Source organism: Takifugu flavidus, chromosome 9 (genome assembly GCF_003711565.1).
Source record: "Takifugu flavidus isolate HTHZ2018 chromosome 9, ASM371156v2, whole genome shotgun sequence".
Taxonomy (NCBI): domain Eukaryota; kingdom Metazoa; phylum Chordata; class Actinopteri; order Tetraodontiformes; family Tetraodontidae; genus Takifugu; species Takifugu flavidus.
Genome location: NC_079528.1, coordinates 2,329,955 through 2,349,697, shown reverse-complemented (window position 1 = coordinate 2,349,697; position 19,743 = coordinate 2,329,955). Strand labels below are relative to the sequence as shown.

Below are 19,743 nucleotides of genomic sequence, written 5' to 3'. Positions count from 1 at the left end.
TTAAAAAATATCAATTTTTTGGAACTTTTATTAAATATTCTTTTGAGAGAGCATCACAAGGTTATTGCTACACCTAAAAATGGTGTAACAATGGCCGTTTCAAATTTAATAACGATAATACATCTCATAGGCAAAGTTTGTAAAATGTGTTCGTATTCTCATTGACAGAAGGAGTGTTCCAAAAGGTGAACGTTTTAGCCCCCCATTTCAGTCAAAAACACCAGTGAACTTGAATACAGTCAGAAAATGAACAGCTACTTTAAAAACAGGAGCCGATTTGCATCTGAGAACGACTGCGTAATTCATGCAAAAAGTACCCAAGTGCTGCTGCTGTGTTTACATTTTGTTTGTGGTGGAATTGCAACACTATCCAAATCCTCTGCAGCACCTCCTCTAGACTGCTCTTTTCAACAACAGGCATTGGCAAGGGCCTCGTTCTTCTACACCTGTAGTATTAGTAGCTTAAATCTAGGTATTATGGCATAATGCAATGCACAAAATCTCATGGAGAATGAATAAATGACCTTAATATTTATTTTTGAGAACATTTTGTATTCTCTTATTAGAAACTTGGCCAAGGCTTCTGTTATTATTAATATTAATGCAACTGAGGGTTCTAAAATTTTCTAATCGTGAGCTCAATGTCCTATTTTAAATGGGCATTTCCCATCTAAATCCAGAGATTAAAAATGTGGCCAATCACAGTCAACACTGTGGGAGACACCCATACCACCATACCACCATATATATATATATATATATATATATATATATATATATATATATATATATATAATATATATATATATATATCCTACTCTCTTTATACCTCTGAACAGATGACAGCTAATTAGAGTTGAGGCAAGAAGACCTAGTCAGTACCATGAATTGGAAAAGTCACAGAAGGGTAAAGAGGCGGCTCCCCTGCGGTGGAGCAATTCAAGGTACATCTCAGGAATGAGGAAAGCAAATAATAAAATAATGAATAAGTGGCATGCTGATGTGTCAACAAGAGTTCTGCATTGTTCTTCCCTTAATATACAAATCAACTCAAAGGCAACACCATGAATGTGGTAACACTGACCCGCCCCATCCCCCAATGCCCTATGCCCATAGGGGGTTGTGTGTGCAGTTAGGGCTCTAGAGCACTAATCCCCTGTGATTTTGTGCTGGTTGGATGCAGTGCTGTGGTGGGGCTTTACTCTGCCCCAACTCTCCCAATCCCATTACATCTATGCCGAGCCTATATTTCATTTCCACACCAGAGGATTCTAAAGCACTTCTTCAGGTGCTTATTATGGAGGCAGTTTCTACGCAGTATCTTTTATGATACTGGATTGAGTTTATACCCTTTAAGGCAGATTTAGGAACACCCCCCCCCCCCCCCCAATGAAACCACTGGAAGATTTGGTCACAGTTCATGTCTGCTTTTTGTGGCTTTTAAATATTTTATAGGCAAATTGTTTGTCTTAAAGAATATCCATTTAAAGCAAGGGATTTTAACAGGAAATGTGTTCTTAAAAACCAACAACGTTAAAGTTAACTTAAAGAATGCTACAAGTTTTATATTTTAAAAAAGATTTTAAAAAGTAACAGGGCAACAAGGTAAGACTAAATTTGCAAAATTAAAATTGACAAAATAAGTTTTTACTTGAAATAAATAGAAGTCAAAATCAAAACAGAAAATGGCATTAAACTACTTTCGAAGTGCTTTTTGCCTGCATTAATTTCATTCATAAAGTAAGAGAAGTTAACAAATAACAAAACTGACAGAACAAAACTCAAATCTTCTCAATTTCATAAAAGTGGTTATTCCTTCCACCATCATCATGAACTTTTTTTTTAAAAAACCAGCCAAATAAATGATGATAATTAAATTTTAAAAGCCAGTCTAATTTTGGAATGGATGGAACTAAATCATATGCAACTCCTCAAAAATTAAAGCAAGTTACTCAAGACATGTAAATTATAAATCTAAAATGATGAAATGTTACCAGACTAACATATATTGTTCCTTTGCAGAAACATGGCAAGGCAGCAAAGCTTGGGTCACCCTTGCCGATGTTTATTTTCTCTGCCCGCACGTTACAAACTATAATTTTATGTCTTTGGTATATAGTCCAAGTGGCGTGAAGTCAAGACATGATTTAGATTTACAGCTGTGGTTAATTTCGAGAGCAAGCTGCTGCAACACATTCAAGTTATCAATATTCTGATGGTGACGAGCCAGTCAGGAAGCAGGGAGGGAGGAGCAAAAATGGTGCACAAACAGTGCGTATGAGGCAGAGAGCAAGTGACTGAGCAAAAGAGTGTGAGGATGAGCGAGTGTGGGAGAGGAAGAGAGAGAGAAACAGTAGTGATGATCGACGCCAGGCTGCCACCACTCTGTAGCAGTGAGTGGCTGCAACAAAAAGCACAGAATAACATCCCGACTCCCCTCTCTGCTTTTATCCCTCCCTCGCTCGCTCGCTCGCTCGCCGACTCTCTCACTCTCTCTGCGTCTCAGCTGGCGGACAACGTCTCCACTCACAGATCTGCAGAGGCTACGCTGAGACTGAGACGGGGCTGGAAGCACGATCTTGGGGAGCCATCAACAAGTTAGGGTTGGTGGACCACAGCCGGGAATAATCGCTCGATCTTCAATTATCCAGCTGAGCCGACGACATTGCAGTGGAAAGGGTAAAAGAAATTAAGGAAGAAGGGTTGGTCTGCTGCGCGGAGTTGCTCTAGCTGCAACTGATTAACTTAAAAAATACAAAAATATTTGAAGGATTCCTGTGATGAAGAAGATTTATCAGTCTTAAGCCTGGATTTTAAAGGACTAAGCAAAAATACAGGAATAATCATCCTGACATGGAATTTCTCATTTTGTTTCAGCTGGGTGGGCACAGAATTGCTTTATTTCTTAAGAGGTTGATTCCTTTTGTGGTTACTCAAAAGGGTTTTTTCCCATTGGATTTTTCTTCCATGTGGTTGCTCCAAGAGTCTGCAGAAAAGGACAGTTGAATGCAGCCTCCGATGTGCACAAAAGAATGGGTAAGTTAGTCCCTTTATATCACAGGTCCAGCCATGAATAAGGGGTACAAGTTAAAGCAACAGACAAAAAGCTTGTCAGATTCGGTCTATTTTCTGCAAATGTCCTACATTTATTCCTTCATCATGGTAAAAGCGAGCAAAATCGATTCAAATAGAATTTCACTGTAGAGAAGACGGACGATGAAGACTTAAAACAAATAAAAGCATAGGAAAAATAGATAAGAGCTAGTTAAATTTAAGTGCTCGACGGTAAATAACAGAAATCCGCAGTATAATTTGTGTTATGCGGAGAGCGAAAGCTTGTGTAATTTTTTTTTCATTTCAGCTTCAAATACAACTAAAACCTTTGCTCAAATAAACCCTTAACACACGGCGTGTACATTTAAGAACTGGAGCCATTTGATTAATATGGAAAAAACGGGGCACAAAAGAGATGAATCCTATGATATAAACAGAGATAAGTTCAATTTTTATCTTTGAACCCAACCAGGTATCCATTCAAAGTGGCCATTGGTGGGACCTGCACCAGCGGCTCTGTGTCTGTGTGTGATCAGTATGCTTTTGGTCTGCCTGCTGCCTCCTGCATCGTGCACAACCTGCCCTCAAAAATGCCGCTGTGAGGATCTGCAGTTCTACTGTGACACCCAGGGGCTTCAGGCACCTCCTGATGGTGTGGACAAAGTGGCACTGGGGCTGTCACTACGCCACAACAGCATCAGTGAGCTGAGCCCTAATCAGTTCTATGGTTTCAGCCAGCTCACCTGGCTACATCTAGACCACAATCAGATTACCACAGTGCAAGAAGATGCCTTTCAAGGGCTCTACAAGCTGAAGGACCTAAATCTGAGTTCAAATCGTATCACCAAGTTGCCCAACACAACCTTCATTCACCTCATCAATCTCCAGATACTGGACCTATCCTTCAATCAGATGACTGCATTGGAACCAGAGCTGTTTCATGGACTGAGGAAACTCCAAATACTCCACCTTCGCTCCAATTTACTTCGCACGACACCTGTTCGGGCATTCTGGGATTGTCGCAGCCTGGAATACCTGGGCCTGAGTAGCAACCGTCTACGGAGTCTCGCCCGCAATGGATTCGCAGGGCTAATTAAGCTCAAAGAGCTCCACTTGGAGCACAATCAACTGACCAAGATCAACTTGGCCCATTTCCCTCGCCTGGTTGCCCTCCAGTTTCTGTATCTCCAATGGAATAAAATCAGCAACCTAACATGTGGCATGGAGTGGACCTGGACCACTTTAGAAAAACTGGACCTCACAGGGAACGAAATTCGTGTGCTGACCCCCGACGTGTTTCAAACTCTCCCAAATTTAAAGGTTTTGCTGCTGGATAACAACAAACTCAGCAGCCTGGATCCGCAAGTCTTGGATATGTGGAGGTCTCTGGGTACCATCGGTCTGTCTAGCAACCTTTGGGAATGTACCAAAAGGATTTGCTCTCTGGCAACTTGGCTAAGCACCTTCAAAGGAAGGTTGGAACATTCAATTCTCTGCCACAGTCCAGAATACGCCCAAGGTGAGGAGATACTCGATGCCGTCTATGGATTCCAGCTTTGCCAGAATTTTTCAGCGCCGGTTGTTCAGACCATTAGTACGACCACAGATGCTACTATGGCTACAGAAATCACAAGCTCCCTGTTTGGAATTATGCAGCTGACCCCCACGCAGGACTATGCAGAGGATTTTGGGAGCTTTACCACAGTCACTGCAACTACTACCACCACACAAACAGCACGCACAGCTCAAGCAACTACTGCATCATGGGAAGGGGCAGCTGTAACCGATGATTTAACCGCAATGGACAATACTGTTATGACTCATAGGGTTATCATTGGAACTATGGCCCTACTATTTGCATTCTTTTTCATTATTTTTGTTGTGTATATATCCCGGAAATGCTGCCCCCCCACTCTGCGCAGGATACGCCACTGTTCAGCTATTCAAAACCGTAGACAGATGAGGACCCAGCAGCGGCAGCCTATGGCAGACCTAGCCACGCAGGTACCCTATAATGAGTATGAGCCCAGCCATGAAGAAGGGGCACTTGTGATCATCAATGGCTATGGGCAGTGCAAGTGTCAGCAACTGCCTTACAAAGAGTGTGAAGTATGAACTCTTATTTATTCCTAGAGTATATGGTTTGCCATTTGACCATTTCAGATGTTACAGGGTTTGTGTTTTTGATTCTTTTTTCCAGTTTATGAAAAAAACAAAACAAAAAAACATAACTTTACAAGTAAAACTGTCAATATGTGAGATACGATTGCGACAGTGACGGAGGGTGGACGCGACTGTTTAAGGAAGGTGTAAAGATAGTCACAAATTTATTTTTCTATAAATGTAAGGTTGTTCATATCAGATGGAGAATCATTTTAAACAAGAAAATTAAAAACTGTGAGATTTGTCTTTACATTGTCTCTTCTGCAGCACAGAGAAAAATGTGTAGCCAACTGGCCCTTTGCCAATGAATACATCAGCTGGAGAAATCTGATTTATTTCTGATTTCTTTAAAATGTTAATATTTTATACAACATTTATAATCAAACTACAGGCAGTATAATCAGATCATTTAATAAATGGAGCAAATTAAAGGGATAGTTCAACCAAAAATGAAAATTACTCCATCTACTTACTGTTTTGTTGGCTGATGTTTAAAGAGGTAAATACTGCGACAGCCAAACTTCCACAACTAATGAAAAAAATCTAAACGAGTTCAAATCTTGAACTCCAAAACGTGTTTGTAGACTCAAAAACTTCACCCACCTCTTGTTGAGGATCGATAGATGGCAAGTAGTGGATAGGTTTTTGTTTTTTTACATTTATCCTTTTGATTTTGAATTTAAAATTTTCAAAATTTTTCAAAACTCTAAATTATTATCAATTCACTTTATTATTTTTCCATTCGGGTAAAAAACACCATGGAAATATTTCAGTATATACCAATTTCATCACCAAATATCTCTTATGTCATAATCAAAATCAAACATTACATCTGATCCAAAGTCATTCAGTGCTGGCTGTTTACAATATTTAGTTATACAACCCGATTCTAAAATGATGCTCTCCTTAGCCAAAACAGGTTTGTTCTTTGGAAAACTGAACTGCTTCAAAATTGTGTAATGTGTGGAAATGTAACTCAAAGCCAATGCTGAAAGCCAATGTGATGTATCCGATGATTTTAGTGTCAGTTCATAAATGGACTTTTGTTTCTCACTCTCACGCTGTTGGATGTTTGAACTCCCACATACTCGATACACCAACAAATAAATTCTGATCCTGTGGGAATCACTCAGTATTGTTCATCTGTGGTTAATTTCCCATATACTCCATTGCTTAGTAAAAAAAAAAAAAATTCAACTAGGAACTGTCTTATTTCAACTAGGAAGTGTAGAAGATTTGACCCATACATGTACAATGGCCTATTCAACTTCTCGGATCCCAAATGCCATAAACACAACAGGACTATTGTAGAGGCACGATTTAACCAAGTATACAGCTTAAATTCCTAAAATTCTTCTACTGTATCATAGTTTAAAGCGCAGGCACACAAGGCGAGTGTAGAAAATCCAGACGTCGTAAACAAAGTATTTCAATTTGAAAATTAAATCTCTTCCAGTAGCTTAGACACACGCAATTACTACACGCGCTAATCGCCTGTGACAGGTTTGAGATTGAGGCGCTTAAGACAAAGGTTAAAAAGGGAAAAGTAATGTTCTGTGGGCCACCCCAGTGATCCAGCAAGAGTTTGATCCCCCAGTAAAACAGTTGCTGTGGACACATTCTGTGCCCCAAGACTTTTTTTTACTTCATAATTTACATAATTTTTGTCATAGCTCAGGTGTTCAATGTACAGTACAGTAAAATGGAGTACGTTTGATAACAAATAATATAACCGCTCCTTTATTAGCAGTCACATAAAACTATGGTCAATACCCTGAAAGCAAATGGAGATTTACTCAAAAGCAAACAGAAGCCTGGGTCAGAAGACATTTGTATGCAGCAGAGAGAGGATGTGCATTAGCATCAGACTAAAGCTGCTGCCGCAGCTCCGCACTTCTTTGTGTTGGCTTTGGTAGAGGGGGCAGGGTGAACGAGAAGGACACAGAGGAACTGATGAGACGGTGGAGAGGGGCACCTCTCAGCCACTGTGGTAGTTTATCAAAACCAACCACATCACCAGGCATTAAACCAAACTATAGGATGACCAATATCACCTTGGCTTTAAATACACAGAAAATAAACAGCTGCTCACGTAACAACTAATGAGCTATTTGGTGTCTGTCATATTCCAATAAAACATTTGGAAAAGGGGTGTATTTTTTCTTCTTCTGGCAATGCTTCATGCATAAACACATCGCATAATATCCTGATCAAGATAGCAAATTTTGAAAGTAGTTTTGTTGACTGCTGTGGTTTTTGTGTCTATACTGAGTCTGTCAGATTTGGATTTTAACATCCAAGGCAACGCTTGAGTCAGTGTCTCTGCGCACATGATGTCTGCATCCACCTCTAAGCAAGTGTTTGTGTAAACCAAAACTGTTTCACACCATATTTGAGTTTAACATGTTTTTACCGATCTCAAAGTCAGCCACCTTAATTTTGCTCGTTTTTTTTTTATTCCAGTGTCACAGATTTTATTTATGCCCCTATGATTTATTTTGCATGTGCAAAGTCTAAAACCCAGTTGAATTTATTTTGGGATTCAAACATTTTGGAGAAATGTTTTGGTAAAAGGAAGACTGGGGATGCCTGTGGTTCTGTTAATTATCTCACATTTCACTGTTTAAGACTGTAATAAGTGACTGAAAATCCACATAAATTGTTAAATATGCATCCCTTTGCACTCTGGCTCTTTGTAAACCGTTTTTTCTTGTCACCCTTTAGCTCTGGTTCCCCACCCTGACTGAAAATAAAAAAGGGAAAAAAACATGAACCGATTCCATTTCTGAAACTTTGCTGTCCAAAATGGATGCTTTTCTCTTCCCATTTCCTTTTGTATTGTAATATGTGCAATCTCATCTGTATAGTGGGTAAAATGTGCCAAAACTGAAAAACAACATTTTTGCCTCAAAGTATATATTTTTTAAATGAAATGGTTATAATTTAGTGTTTGCTAACCAAAACCACAACTACTTTTTCTTTGAATACATTTTGGCTTACTGTGCAACTCCTAATAAAAAGACTTTACACAAAAAAAATGCTTGATGATGATGATGATGATAATGCCACCATGAAGATGAGGAAATAATGAGAAATCTAAATAACTTTTGTCAGCATTGAGTGAAGAATTAAAACTCAAGTGTGATTAGATGACCAACTTTAAATGTGTAAATGTTTGTGCAAAAAGCTGTTGTACAATGAAAAGAAATAACTGTCATCATTTACAAATTGTATGACAGTTTTCTTGGTGTGTGCACCACACACAACCGACAGCATTAAAAAAAAAACAGAAATTATATACCAGGGTCAGGGGTTGACAATGAGTTGAGTGTCCAGTAAAAGCCCACCTTGAACAAAGCCTCTTAGGATAAATAGGGACCAACCTGCTGTCAATGGAATAGAACTTTCTTTCAAGACAATTGAAAGAAAGCGTCCTTCTCTCCAATAACAAATCTTTGTAACATACTTCTCATATAATTGATGTAAAAGTGATCATTTCTGCTATTCCAATCCTGTTTTCTTCATCAGGATATAGCTCTTCTGAAGCCAGACTGTACAAGGCCAAGTGCCTGATCGACTGGTCCGATTGTTGATTAAAGTGGTCAGGATGTGAAAACTGGATTTTCTCTGTGCTGTGGGTTAAATAGATGTGTCTATCATACTGGCTTATACATAAGGAGAAGCCACTTCTTCAGTTCCAATTTAACATCAATATCCAGAAAGACTTACGCTTCTGTGCATCCGTGTCAATAGTTGTTGTTCAGACAAAAGCAGGATTTGTACAAAGCAAACCACACAGCAGCAATGATGAACACGCAGGAGAGAGTTTTCATTCTAGTGTAAATTGACCGTTCTGGCACTTTATGAATGAAAAGTGAGGAAAATGCTATTTATTAATAAATTGTTTTTAATACTTTTCGGTTTCATTAATTTTGCTTTGATTCTGGTATGTGACCTTTCCTGATGGACTTTCCATATTTAAGTGCCAAAGTAAGACATGTGTATTGAGTTGATTGGAAACTGAATTGCCCAAAAGTACACACTTTGGTGTATCCATCACACTTAAGGGTTTTATTCTAACCTCCTGCCTGATGACACTTGAGATATGATGTAACATACCTTATATTTAGCCCAAACCCCCGAACATTAATGTACATTTTCCCCAGTGTCAGAGGAGCAGGGCTGCTCATCTTTGTATGAGCAGCCCTGCTCCCCATGAAGCAGCTTTTTATTCAAGGTGAAGAACTGCACCCCTTATCACCTTAATATTTCAGTTTTAAGCATTAAATATTCCCATTATGTGAACTATCAGCAACTGAGAAAGAAAGTACTTTGAAGATGTTGTGGAGATCAACGGTTCTTACTTCCTTTTCAGTCATGAGTAGAGTAATCTATAGCTCCAAATGCTGACTAATTCCAGATAGAATTTACTTGAATTACCTTTCACATTGCAGCAATACAGTAACATCTAAACAGAAAGATAGCATACTAAGCCCTATGCATTAAATCTGAATGTACATTAAAGCTATGGGTCTGTTGGGTAGTGTAGGTAATTTTCATAACAGGAAAAGGTAAGACACTTACATTGCCCATGTATTCAGAGAGAAGGTCCTGAAGAGCCTGGCGAACAGAATTGCACTCAGCTACGATGCGCTCTCTGCGATCATCCCGTGTGCATGAAGAGTCGGCCATGAGGGCAGCGCCACTGATAATGCTCTCGAGACGCTCCTCCAAAGACGGACGGAAGCGCTCTTCAGTAAACGCCAAGGGGTCCACGATGATTTGTTTCTGTAAGAAATGGACCGGGAGATTAAACCAGGGAATACATCCAGATATTTAGAAAAATCGCTTGCTATTTTATGATTTTAAAATAAAAATAACTTAAACGTTCAGAGGTACTTCTGTAGTTGGACAGGTTGGAGACGGTTGACACGTGTTATGATATTGTAACAACATTTGCAGCAAGGAAAATATTGTTTAAGGCTTTAACAACACTGTGTGAAGATGTGTTATTGATACATATTGTTCTGTCACTTAGAATTTATTAGTCAGCTGACCCTCAATCAGAGCCACTTTCAGCTTCCTCCATGCTGTCTAATCTGACCTACTCTGCCTGCGTTTCATATCACCATGGCAACAGGCACATGGGAGTGACAGAAAGAGAAGCAGAGAGACAGAGAGAAAGAGGACTCATTTGCTAATTTTCTTAGTACAGCACTTGAAAGAATCTAGGAATTTGCAGTAAGGCAGTGAGTTGACTGCCAGCAGAAGTCATACCAAGAAATCCTGACTGGCTGTAATATCTAGAAACGGAATCTGCCCTGTAGCAGCCAAAGAAAAGTAAACATTCTTATTTTCAAATAGTTACTGTCAGTTATGTGTTGCATTTACAAGAGTCTTTGTAAAAGCAAGAACCATCCAGTCATTTAGGGTAAGTGTAACTGCCACAGAGTTGCAGCAGACATTTATGCATCTATTCATATCACATATACATTATATTTATATGCAACTTGGGAAACAAAGTATTTCAAATAAGTCTTGACCTCCTTTTTGTCCTTTTGCAATCACGTCAATCTCCTGCTGAACTTGATGTTGTAAATGCTTCATAAACTCACTAATGGAAAGTTAAAAATTCCATATAAAAACTGACAGCCACCACTGATAGTCAGTATAGATAGTAAGTATAGTAAACTACTAGTTTCCTTCTGTAAATGAATATTTGTGTCACTGCTAGAAGATAAAACTTTTTAAAACTTTACTTTCACCGATTTAATTAAATTTAAACTTTTTTGTGGCCGTCTCTAATGAATACCAAAAATTATTCTTACCGATTCAGGAATGTGTCTACATTACAGAAGCACATAATACTGACTTTTTGACATTAGTTAAATAATGTACTTTGTGTATGCGTAATGCTGTGGAATATCTTTGGCCAAGCTAAATTCACACTGGGTGAGTAATAAAGACGACTGCTTTAACTCCCATTCATTAGTTTCTCTTGTGTGACTGGTAAGGGTAGCCCTGGGTCTATTGAACATTTAACACTTATTCACTTTACTCTGTAATGAAATCGGTGGCAATAGTTCCATCGGGGGGGATCTACTGCTCATGGGGTCATCCAATGCAGGGGAATGACCATGGCATTTTTCACCTCCACTTATGCCTTTGGAACTTATATGCGTACAAATAGTCTGATGTTCAGTATGTTTACTTGCTCCAGTGACAGAATGACAGAAAGGATATTTGTACAGCTTAGTTGATGCTATACGTAATGTGCACGTTACTTATTGTGCACGTGAGATGCCCACTATCACTTATGGTAATGTCGGTTTCAAGAGGCAGACAGGAACGCCAGCTTTCTAGAATGTTTTGTTCAAGAGTCATACGCCAGCACTGAGTTTATGGAGCATACACACATGAGGTGTCTAGTTTAAGTCAGATTAAGGCGTATACATCCCGGGGCATATTGATTTCCCATCGCAGTATCTGCTTGTCTTAGACGGGTATGAAAAGCAACGGCACCAGTCGGACTAATGCTCTTACATGCGCCTCTGTCCGGTTACGTTGGATTGAGGCACTAATTTATTTATTGGAGTGTCATGTAAAGGTGGTGACTCCCTTTCAGATATCTTCAGCTGTCTTTGATTGCAATCCTTAAGTTGGGCTTTTGCCACAACACAAATTCTAGAAAGAACATTTTAAGAAGCTTAGCTGTATTTTTAGGTCAAAGAATTTGGAACAGAGCCTTTTTCTAAGTATAGGTGTACGTAACAATATCCCTGTAGCAGAGGCATGGAAATCTGAATACTTACATCAAAACTGTTGAGAGCACATGCAAGTTCCCCAGCTCCGCCTGGCTGACCCAGTGCCGAGTCCTCAGTGGCGGTGGCCTGTGCAGCATTGGAGATCCCAGACACTGCATGCTGCAGCTGCTTGTAGATGAGGTCCCGATTAGCCTTGTAGGCTGCCACATCAGGGTGCTGCAGACAAGCACGGGATGCTGTGTACAGCATGGGGATGTTCCTCTGGAGCACCCCGCGGGCGGCAGCCATTTGGTCCTTGTGGTGGACATCTTTCAGCTCCTAATGGAATTGAAACAGGGTTTTTTTTATCCCCAGGAAAAACAGCAAATTGACAAAAGTAAAATTAATTACTTGAGGCGAAATGTGGAAAAGGGATGAACAAACAGACCTCACTTAATCTAGCTAAACCAATCTAATGTAAGAACCATAACCTCTTTTGCAAACCAAGAGGTGAGAGCTAATTTATCTTTTAGAGTCCAAGCCTCAAGACTGACTTTCTCTGATTAACCTGCAGGTATAAATTCATGTAAAAAAAAAAACCTTCACCTTCACTGGTGCAGCTGGAAAAATACAAGAATTTATGAAAACAAATGAAAATAAGTGAATAATAATCTGCATGAAGGCCCATGTCATTGTTCTTTTGTATCCATCTATCCATTCTAAATCCTGCATTTCCTGTTGTTGAACATTTATGTCATTTTAATAATGGTTTGAAAAACAAAGCACTGAATTTTGCTTTCGATTTCAGTATTTAGTAGATGTTTGCATCTTTTTATTTAAGAAATTTACCCCCCCACACAAACACACACACCCTTGTACTTTGGTGAAGGCTTCAATAGGCATAATGCATTACCCAGCTCCTTACCCTAACCATCCCAATGAGTCCCCTAACCTAAACCCAAATCTAACCTCAACCTTAAAGCCATGCCTAATCCTCAAACAGTCCTTTGAAAGCGTGGGAACCAGCCAAAATGTCCTCACTTCATTAGTAGAATGCAGAGTTTGGTACTGGCTATGGAGAAAGTACAAGAACACGCAGGCAACTACTTCTAATTATACAAAAAAACAACAACAAAAAAAACAATGTGCCATTTATCATCAAAAGGAAAGGCACTGACACATTTATACTCAATTTCTTTGCACTCACAGCATACTTTACGGCAAACGCTAATAAGATTGTTTATGCTTACTGGAATTAATCGTCGAATCAAATGCTTTTCTTGCCTACTCGCTCCCTGTTTAATTACAATTCTCTATCTGGACTGAAAGGCACATTGCATTATATAGCTGCAAAGCCATCCCTTCACGGAACTTTAAAAACACTCAACCCAATTAAATCTTCAAGTCCTCGGCACTGACGGCTTAACCTTGCTTTTAATAACAACAACTGTGCAGTTGTACCTGCTGTCTCTTGGCAGCCATGATGTTCAGCTTGTCCACTTCTGGCTTCAAGGCTTTATATTGGATCCCAAGGTCTTGCTCCGTTCCTGCATTTCGCACCTTGACAAGATTATCTTCCACCTGTAAAGTGACCCCAGTGACATTTGAAAATTCAGAAAAGGATTGTAGAGAATAAATGGCTGCACATTTGACATTAAAATCCAACTAAATCATATATTTAAGGTAATGACACAAATTTCACATTATCGTGTATTTATTAAGCTCACCAGTTTCAGCTGCAGCAGCAGTTTGTAGACATCGGACATGTCTGCCAACACCAACAAGTGCGTGACTGCTGACAGGAGGGCTCTGGCAGCACGAACCATATTTCCCCTCTTTACAGACGAGCATGGGTCTTCGGCAAATTCCCCAGAGGCCTGCCGCATCGACTCACCTGAGAACAAACAACAATTTACAGGAGTCATACAGCTATAATTACAATGATCATCAGTTGTCGGTGTTTATTTCGGGTATGCGATCATTAACAGTATGTGGCTGTTGGAGACAGGACCGGATGCTACACAGTGAGAGTCAGTGGGCTTTGTATGGTACAGCTGAGCCCACTCATCAGTACAGGTCACTTCAGTGGCACCATGATCTGACTCATGTCTCCCACTGCAGGATGGAAGGCCATGGCTGCCTTCACAAGAACTCCTGAAGCTTGCGTTTGTCATCAGCTTCCTGTTAATATAACAAAGTCACCGTTTCATACTGATGTGTGGAATTAACAAATCCAGGGGGAAAAAACAAACATGCGCAGCGGAAATCTTTTACAAATTGAAGAAAATCTACACCAACTGAGAGCTGGAGCATTTTGTGAAAATGATGGAGGGCAGTTTTCTAACCGCCCACACCTTGGAGTCGTTATTCTCCCCATGAGCAAAATCAATACGACTATTTTCAGGGGCAGATAGTGATCAGTGCTCCTTTAATAAACTCCAATCCATCTAAAGCTGCCCTACGGCCCTCCAAGATAAAATGATTAAAATGTATATCACAAAATAAAACGCATCAAGAGCAGGACAGTTGAGACCTAGACGGAACGCCGATTAAGAACCATAGTTTAAACAATGTTGGAGGGTTTAACAATCTTTTTCAGGTCAAAGTTTTGGACTCCAAACACTATTATTACATTTCAAGACGAGGTGCATGCACATTGCGGATGAGTCAGGGTGGGTTAAGGTTGGGGTTAGGCTCTACAAATGAATGAAAGTCAACGTGACTCCATAAAGACAGCTGTGCAAACCTGCACGTGTGTCCCTGCTCCCCTCTCAATGGCTGTATTATCAGTCTGGGCACGCTCCACTGAGCAGCCAGGCCCAGCCACCAGCAAACAGCAGTCACCGGATTCCAGTCTAGTGATGGCTTACCAAAACTAGAGCACTACACCTAAATCCATGAGCTTGGCAAAGTCTGTCCAGTTAAGCTTAATTTACTCTAAGCCAAGGCTGAACATTGTGGGGCCTTTTTAGAATCAACAGGAAAACCAGAAGTGACTAAATTATAATTTTCTGAAAATGACATGTCAGTAAGACAAAGTGCTTTGGATAAAATAAATCCACTTCCACTTTATCCTGTTCTCTATCAGACAAACAAACATGGTGCCAGCAGAGGTGAAATGCACCTGTAACAATCCACTGCTTCGGAATGCAGGCTTCCAAAGGACACAGATGTTTCCGGGAACCAATATCTAACTGGAGAGTAACCAGCAGAGGAAGAGAGAACAGGCCTCACAGTGCAGCTTAATCAAAATGTGAACTGCATGTGGTCTTAATTTAAGAATATTAATTGGGTTCCTGAACCCACATGGCAAAATCTCCAAACACATTCTCTCTTCAAGGGCTTCCATGGAGGCAGATGAAATGTACATAGCTAATGACTTATTTATCCCTCATCCTATCTGGAGAAGCAGTGTGCACATGCTGGGACCCACACAGGAGCTCTGTGTTTTCATTATACCTTGCTTGCGAACGTCCTCCACAGCAGCAGTCAGCTCATCCTTCAGGAACTGACTTTCTTTCGCAATCTTTTCACCTTTCTCCAGAAAGTTTTGGGTAGCAGTCTCCACCGAGGCTGCCAAAACGTGGGCCTTCTTGGAGCGTCCTTTCTTCTTGTTGGATGGTCCCTTGTTGCTGGAGTTTACCAGAGTGGTAACCTATGAGAGCAAGAACAACCTGTTCAACTAAGATGGCTGCTTATAGTGTGGTAAACTTCATACCGGAGACATAATCACTGCATCTTCCTAAAGAAAATCATGCTACTGTGCTAAGAACAAAATAATTACACATATAAGCTTTCAATGGTTAAAAATTAACATTTTTTTTCCCAACCAAATCAGATAATTTTTCTTTTATTATTTTTTCTTTTAGTACTTTTCTGTATTGTACACCACGGGCTACCGCTGTAATGTGCAATTTCCCCGATGTGGGATCAATAAAATCTTCTATCCTTATCCTTAAGGATCTTGCTTAAATGTTCTGTGCTTTATTTTAAGCATGAAAATGCCTTTTTTTGCCATAGCAGAGTAATGTAACTACCAATAACTGCACATTACAGCTATAAAGCATATATTACCTGGGTAACCAAGGGCTCCAGCAGCCTCTCCACTGCCAGAGTACGGATCTCCAGGCTCTTTGGGTCCCATTTGAAGTTGATGTTGGCTGTGTTGATGGTGCTCATGGTGGCTGGAAAAGATTAAGTTGGAATGATCACAGACAGTATGTGTAATTCCTCATAAGCAATGATGGAAAATCCTCTGGACCCGGGCTGCACGATGGTAGCATAACTCATGACATGCATTATTGCTTTTAAAGGACACGAGCCGTGATAAATAAAACACAATCTTACGGCATCATGTTCCATCATATTAAATCCTGTTATGTCAAAGAACAACAAGCTGTTGCCGTGGACTTTTAAATGAGTATTTGCTTCTGCAACAATCCCCCCCTCTGGAGTACAGAATATGAAATAGTTGTTGCCATATGCTGTAGAAAGTAGTGTGCAAAGCAGATTCCTCTTTAATGCAATGACTTCATAACAATTGATTGGCTTAATAACGTGGATGGTCAGGGATAATCAGTAACCCCCGAGGGCTGCAGGGCTTCAACTGAAAGGTTGGTCAGCTGTATTGAGAACAATACTGTGGCCTACATCGTCAACAATGGGGCTCCAACAGAAGAGGAGCACAGCAATATTGTAGTGGCAGCGAACAGCTCCATCTTAACCATTCAGGAGTCGTGGATTGGCTTTATGCCGAGCCTTCGGTCCACTCTGTAGTGATAATTCCAGATATAAACCTGCTCACGGCTAAACACAATCCAAACAGTTCAAGCAGAGCCATTGCGAAACTTTGCCAGCCAGCATATTTTAATGAGCGCCGACCTGCTTCCGCACGCTCACCTGCCCCGGCCAGGGTGTGGCAGGAGCTCCAAACACATCCACATCGGTCTATTACAACAGCCCCGGTGTCCGGAGAGTTCACGCAAACGCTGCAAAAGTAACCCAGAATCATGTCAAATCAGCCAGACCATTATTTAGGCAAAGTCCTCGACGAACGCCCCCATTTGAAAGGCTCTGTGGAGGAGCGACAGTGGCAGTCGCACACCTGGTGAACTTCTGCTAACATTAACTAGCCGACGGCGAGCTATATGTTTTCATATTCTGGACATTTACGGGCTCCAAACTCAGCCCAAAGTGGCAGTAATCGACACGTTGTTGAAACACCGTTAATACATTCGTTTTCAGAATGCAATGTTGGCGAGTGGCGTGCTTAAAGTGAAGCGAACGCTTAATGACGTAGTGTGACCGGCTAGCACGTAGTTTGCCAAGCAGGGACCGCTGTTAGCCCAGATGCTAACCGACACAACAAATAACGGCGTAAAAATGCGGAAAAAACCCCCTGAACTTTGCTGCCCTCTGGGCCATTTCAGCCTCAAATCAAACAGCACAACCAACTCGGACAACAACATCCGATGGTTGTAAACTTACCGAAAAACAACGCTCCTGGTATGCAGGAGTTTTAAAGTTCAAAATGGAGGAATGTGAATTACGGCGTTCCTTCCCGAAAAGTTTTCCTCCAGTCGCCGGAACAAGTTAGCCGCTCCTCCAACTCACGGACGTGGAAGGTCCTTCCTGACAGAAAGTCTGGCGGAAACGCTTAGTCCGGTTTTAAATGATCCCCACAGTGCAAACTAGGAGGAAAGTTTCGGCGAGGTTGTTTCGATGTCGCAGATTATTGCCCAACAATGGAGGAGACGGTTGGTGGGAACCGGGGCGGGGACCGAGTTCCTGAACTTCCTGGCAGCGGCGCAGAGCGACCACAAGGCCGGAGGAGGCGAGGTGTTCTGGGCGTGACGCCCGCCGCATGTGTCCATATATGGATGATTGACTGGCTTATGAACTCACTATCCGATTATGACGGTCTTTATTTTTCTTCACAGCCAGCATAAAGTGTAAAACTAACTTGTTAATTCCCTAATAAGATTAGGAACAATCCCCCATCTGCTCCAAACTCGAACATTCTTTTCCAAAACCTACTGTAACACGGATTCAACTGCAGGATTCACACTTTGGTCTTGTTGCATTAATTAAGTTCAGTGGGTTTCACAGTACAAGGGCGATTTTCTTTGGTTCTTTTGTAAGGGTGTAAATAATTATGCGAGTTTTAGTTCCTCAAATGAAGTCGTACTGCCATTTCCCACGCCTGCATCTTTTGCAGCCTAGTCGGATTATTTTTTATTATTTAGGAAACTTGTTTTTGACCGTTTACCTCCTGAAAATGTTCCTGAATATTTTCATCTAAAAATATCCTCTCTAGAAACCTGAAGAAAGCACAATAGAAGCAAATGGCTCCATCACAGCTATTGCAGTCTAACAGGTTACATGCCAGACTCTGGCATGTGTGTGTGGGGAGGGGGGGGGGGGGGGGAGGGGGGGTCTGCATTGGTTCCAACTGATTGTTTGCTTGCAGCTTTTATGCAGCCTTATCCCAAGTGCCCAGTCCAAGATGTCCACCCTCCTCCATGGAAACCTTGTGTTCTGTACATCATTCCATTTATAGGCCATTTATTCTAGTATTCACGCCAGTCACACCACTGGTGCCTTCCATTTTTCCTGCAAACCTCTTGTTTCGCATCTGTACAAACAGCTCTAACAACAATTCCTGCTTATCCTACCTTGTTTTCTGCCATTAGAAGTCTGAGCCCATAACTTACCCATTCCATCTATGTCACAAGGACTCAAACCCACTGTAGATTAGAGTTCAATGATGTTTTTAGAGTTGTAATGTTTCAAAATATCTTTAAAATAACATGCTGTTGAATCTGTCCCATCCCCATAATTATAGGGAGCAGTCGTTATTTTAATCGCCGAGTTCAGACACGGGCAAGAAAAATATGTGAGCTCTGATTTGAACAAGCTAGTCAGACATTTATGGCTTGTTGCAACTGGGACTGATAACACAGAGACATTTGATAAACACGGTCGAGAGCCAGGCTTTTTAGTTTGGACCTAATGAAGTGTGAACGCCATAAATAGATTATCTCAAGGGGCCAGGTGCCATCCCCCCACCTCAAGCTTCCACCTTTCAGACGCGTGCACGTCAGCATGCTGATCTAATGGTCATGTGGTCTGTGGCTTCCACCACGTGGTTAAATGGACTCGTTCATTTCATCCATTTGCAGGTGAATACAATTAAGGCGATCCTCTAATATAAGGCAACTGACTGCAGATGTGCAGAAAGAGTAGAAAATGGTCAGATGGCTGCAGAGTTCCAAAAACTGTGCTTGTGTTTGTTGGTTAGAGCAGGTATTCATTAAGAAACTCTAGCAGTGCGGCATGAATTGCAATCCTCATGAGCAGAATGAGCTTATAAAATGTATTTGTGAAACCCTTAATGAAAGGCTCAGAATATAATTACCACTCTGAAATCCTCAATAGTTTTTGTGCAATTAACACACTGCAAAGTGAGTTTTGCTCCACGTATTAGAGGGCCTTCGTTCAATAAGCTTAGTCAGTTCCAGGAAAAAAAAGGGTGGGGGATGTTTCAGTAAAGTCTTGTGAATATTGTGTTAATTCCGGGCCATAACTCGAGGACCTGTCACTCACATAGAGCAGCAGCAGAGATTAGTCTATCCACTTAATACTAGTGCTGAAGAGGGACTTGCTGAGGTGCAGTTGTGTTCGGGGGAGACGCATGTTTTTCCTCGAGTAACAGCTTGCTGGGAGGACAACTTTGGGTGCACTTGACCTTCAATCTTTCCGTACCTGTTGGGCCTGACAAACG

The 19,743-nt window shown here is 40.9% G+C and overlaps 2 protein-coding genes across 2 annotated transcripts in view; one reads left to right on the top strand and one right to left on the bottom strand.

Moving 5' to 3' along the window:
- The window catches only part of ctnna1 (catenin (cadherin-associated protein), alpha 1), a 37,784-nt gene extending 20,022 nt beyond the window's left edge, over window positions 1–17,762 (bottom strand). The window contains exons 1-7 of the mRNA XM_057042771.1: window positions 17,448–17,762; window positions 16,035–16,144; window positions 15,420–15,615; window positions 13,688–13,854; window positions 13,422–13,541; window positions 12,030–12,299; window positions 9,802–10,005 (exon numbers count right to left, since the gene is read on the bottom strand). Of these exons, the coding sequence (XP_056898751.1) occupies window positions 9,802–10,005; window positions 12,030–12,299; window positions 13,422–13,541; window positions 13,688–13,854; window positions 15,420–15,615; window positions 16,035–16,139 (1,062 nt within the window). The 5' untranslated portion in view covers window positions 16,140–16,144; window positions 17,448–17,762. The remainder of the gene's footprint in view (window positions 1–9,801; window positions 10,006–12,029; window positions 12,300–13,421; window positions 13,542–13,687; window positions 13,855–15,419; window positions 15,616–16,034; window positions 16,145–17,447) is intronic.
- On the top strand, window positions 2,381–6,349 carry lrrtm2 (leucine rich repeat transmembrane neuronal 2). The gene is made up of 2 exons (XM_057042772.1): window positions 2,381–3,036; window positions 3,527–6,349. Exons 1-2 carry the CDS (start codon window positions 3,033–3,035, stop codon window positions 5,167–5,169), a joined length of 1,647 nt encoding a protein of 548 aa, XP_056898752.1. The 5' UTR covers window positions 2,381–3,032; the 3' UTR covers window positions 5,170–6,349.
- Window positions 17,763–19,743: the final 1,981 nt, after the last annotated feature.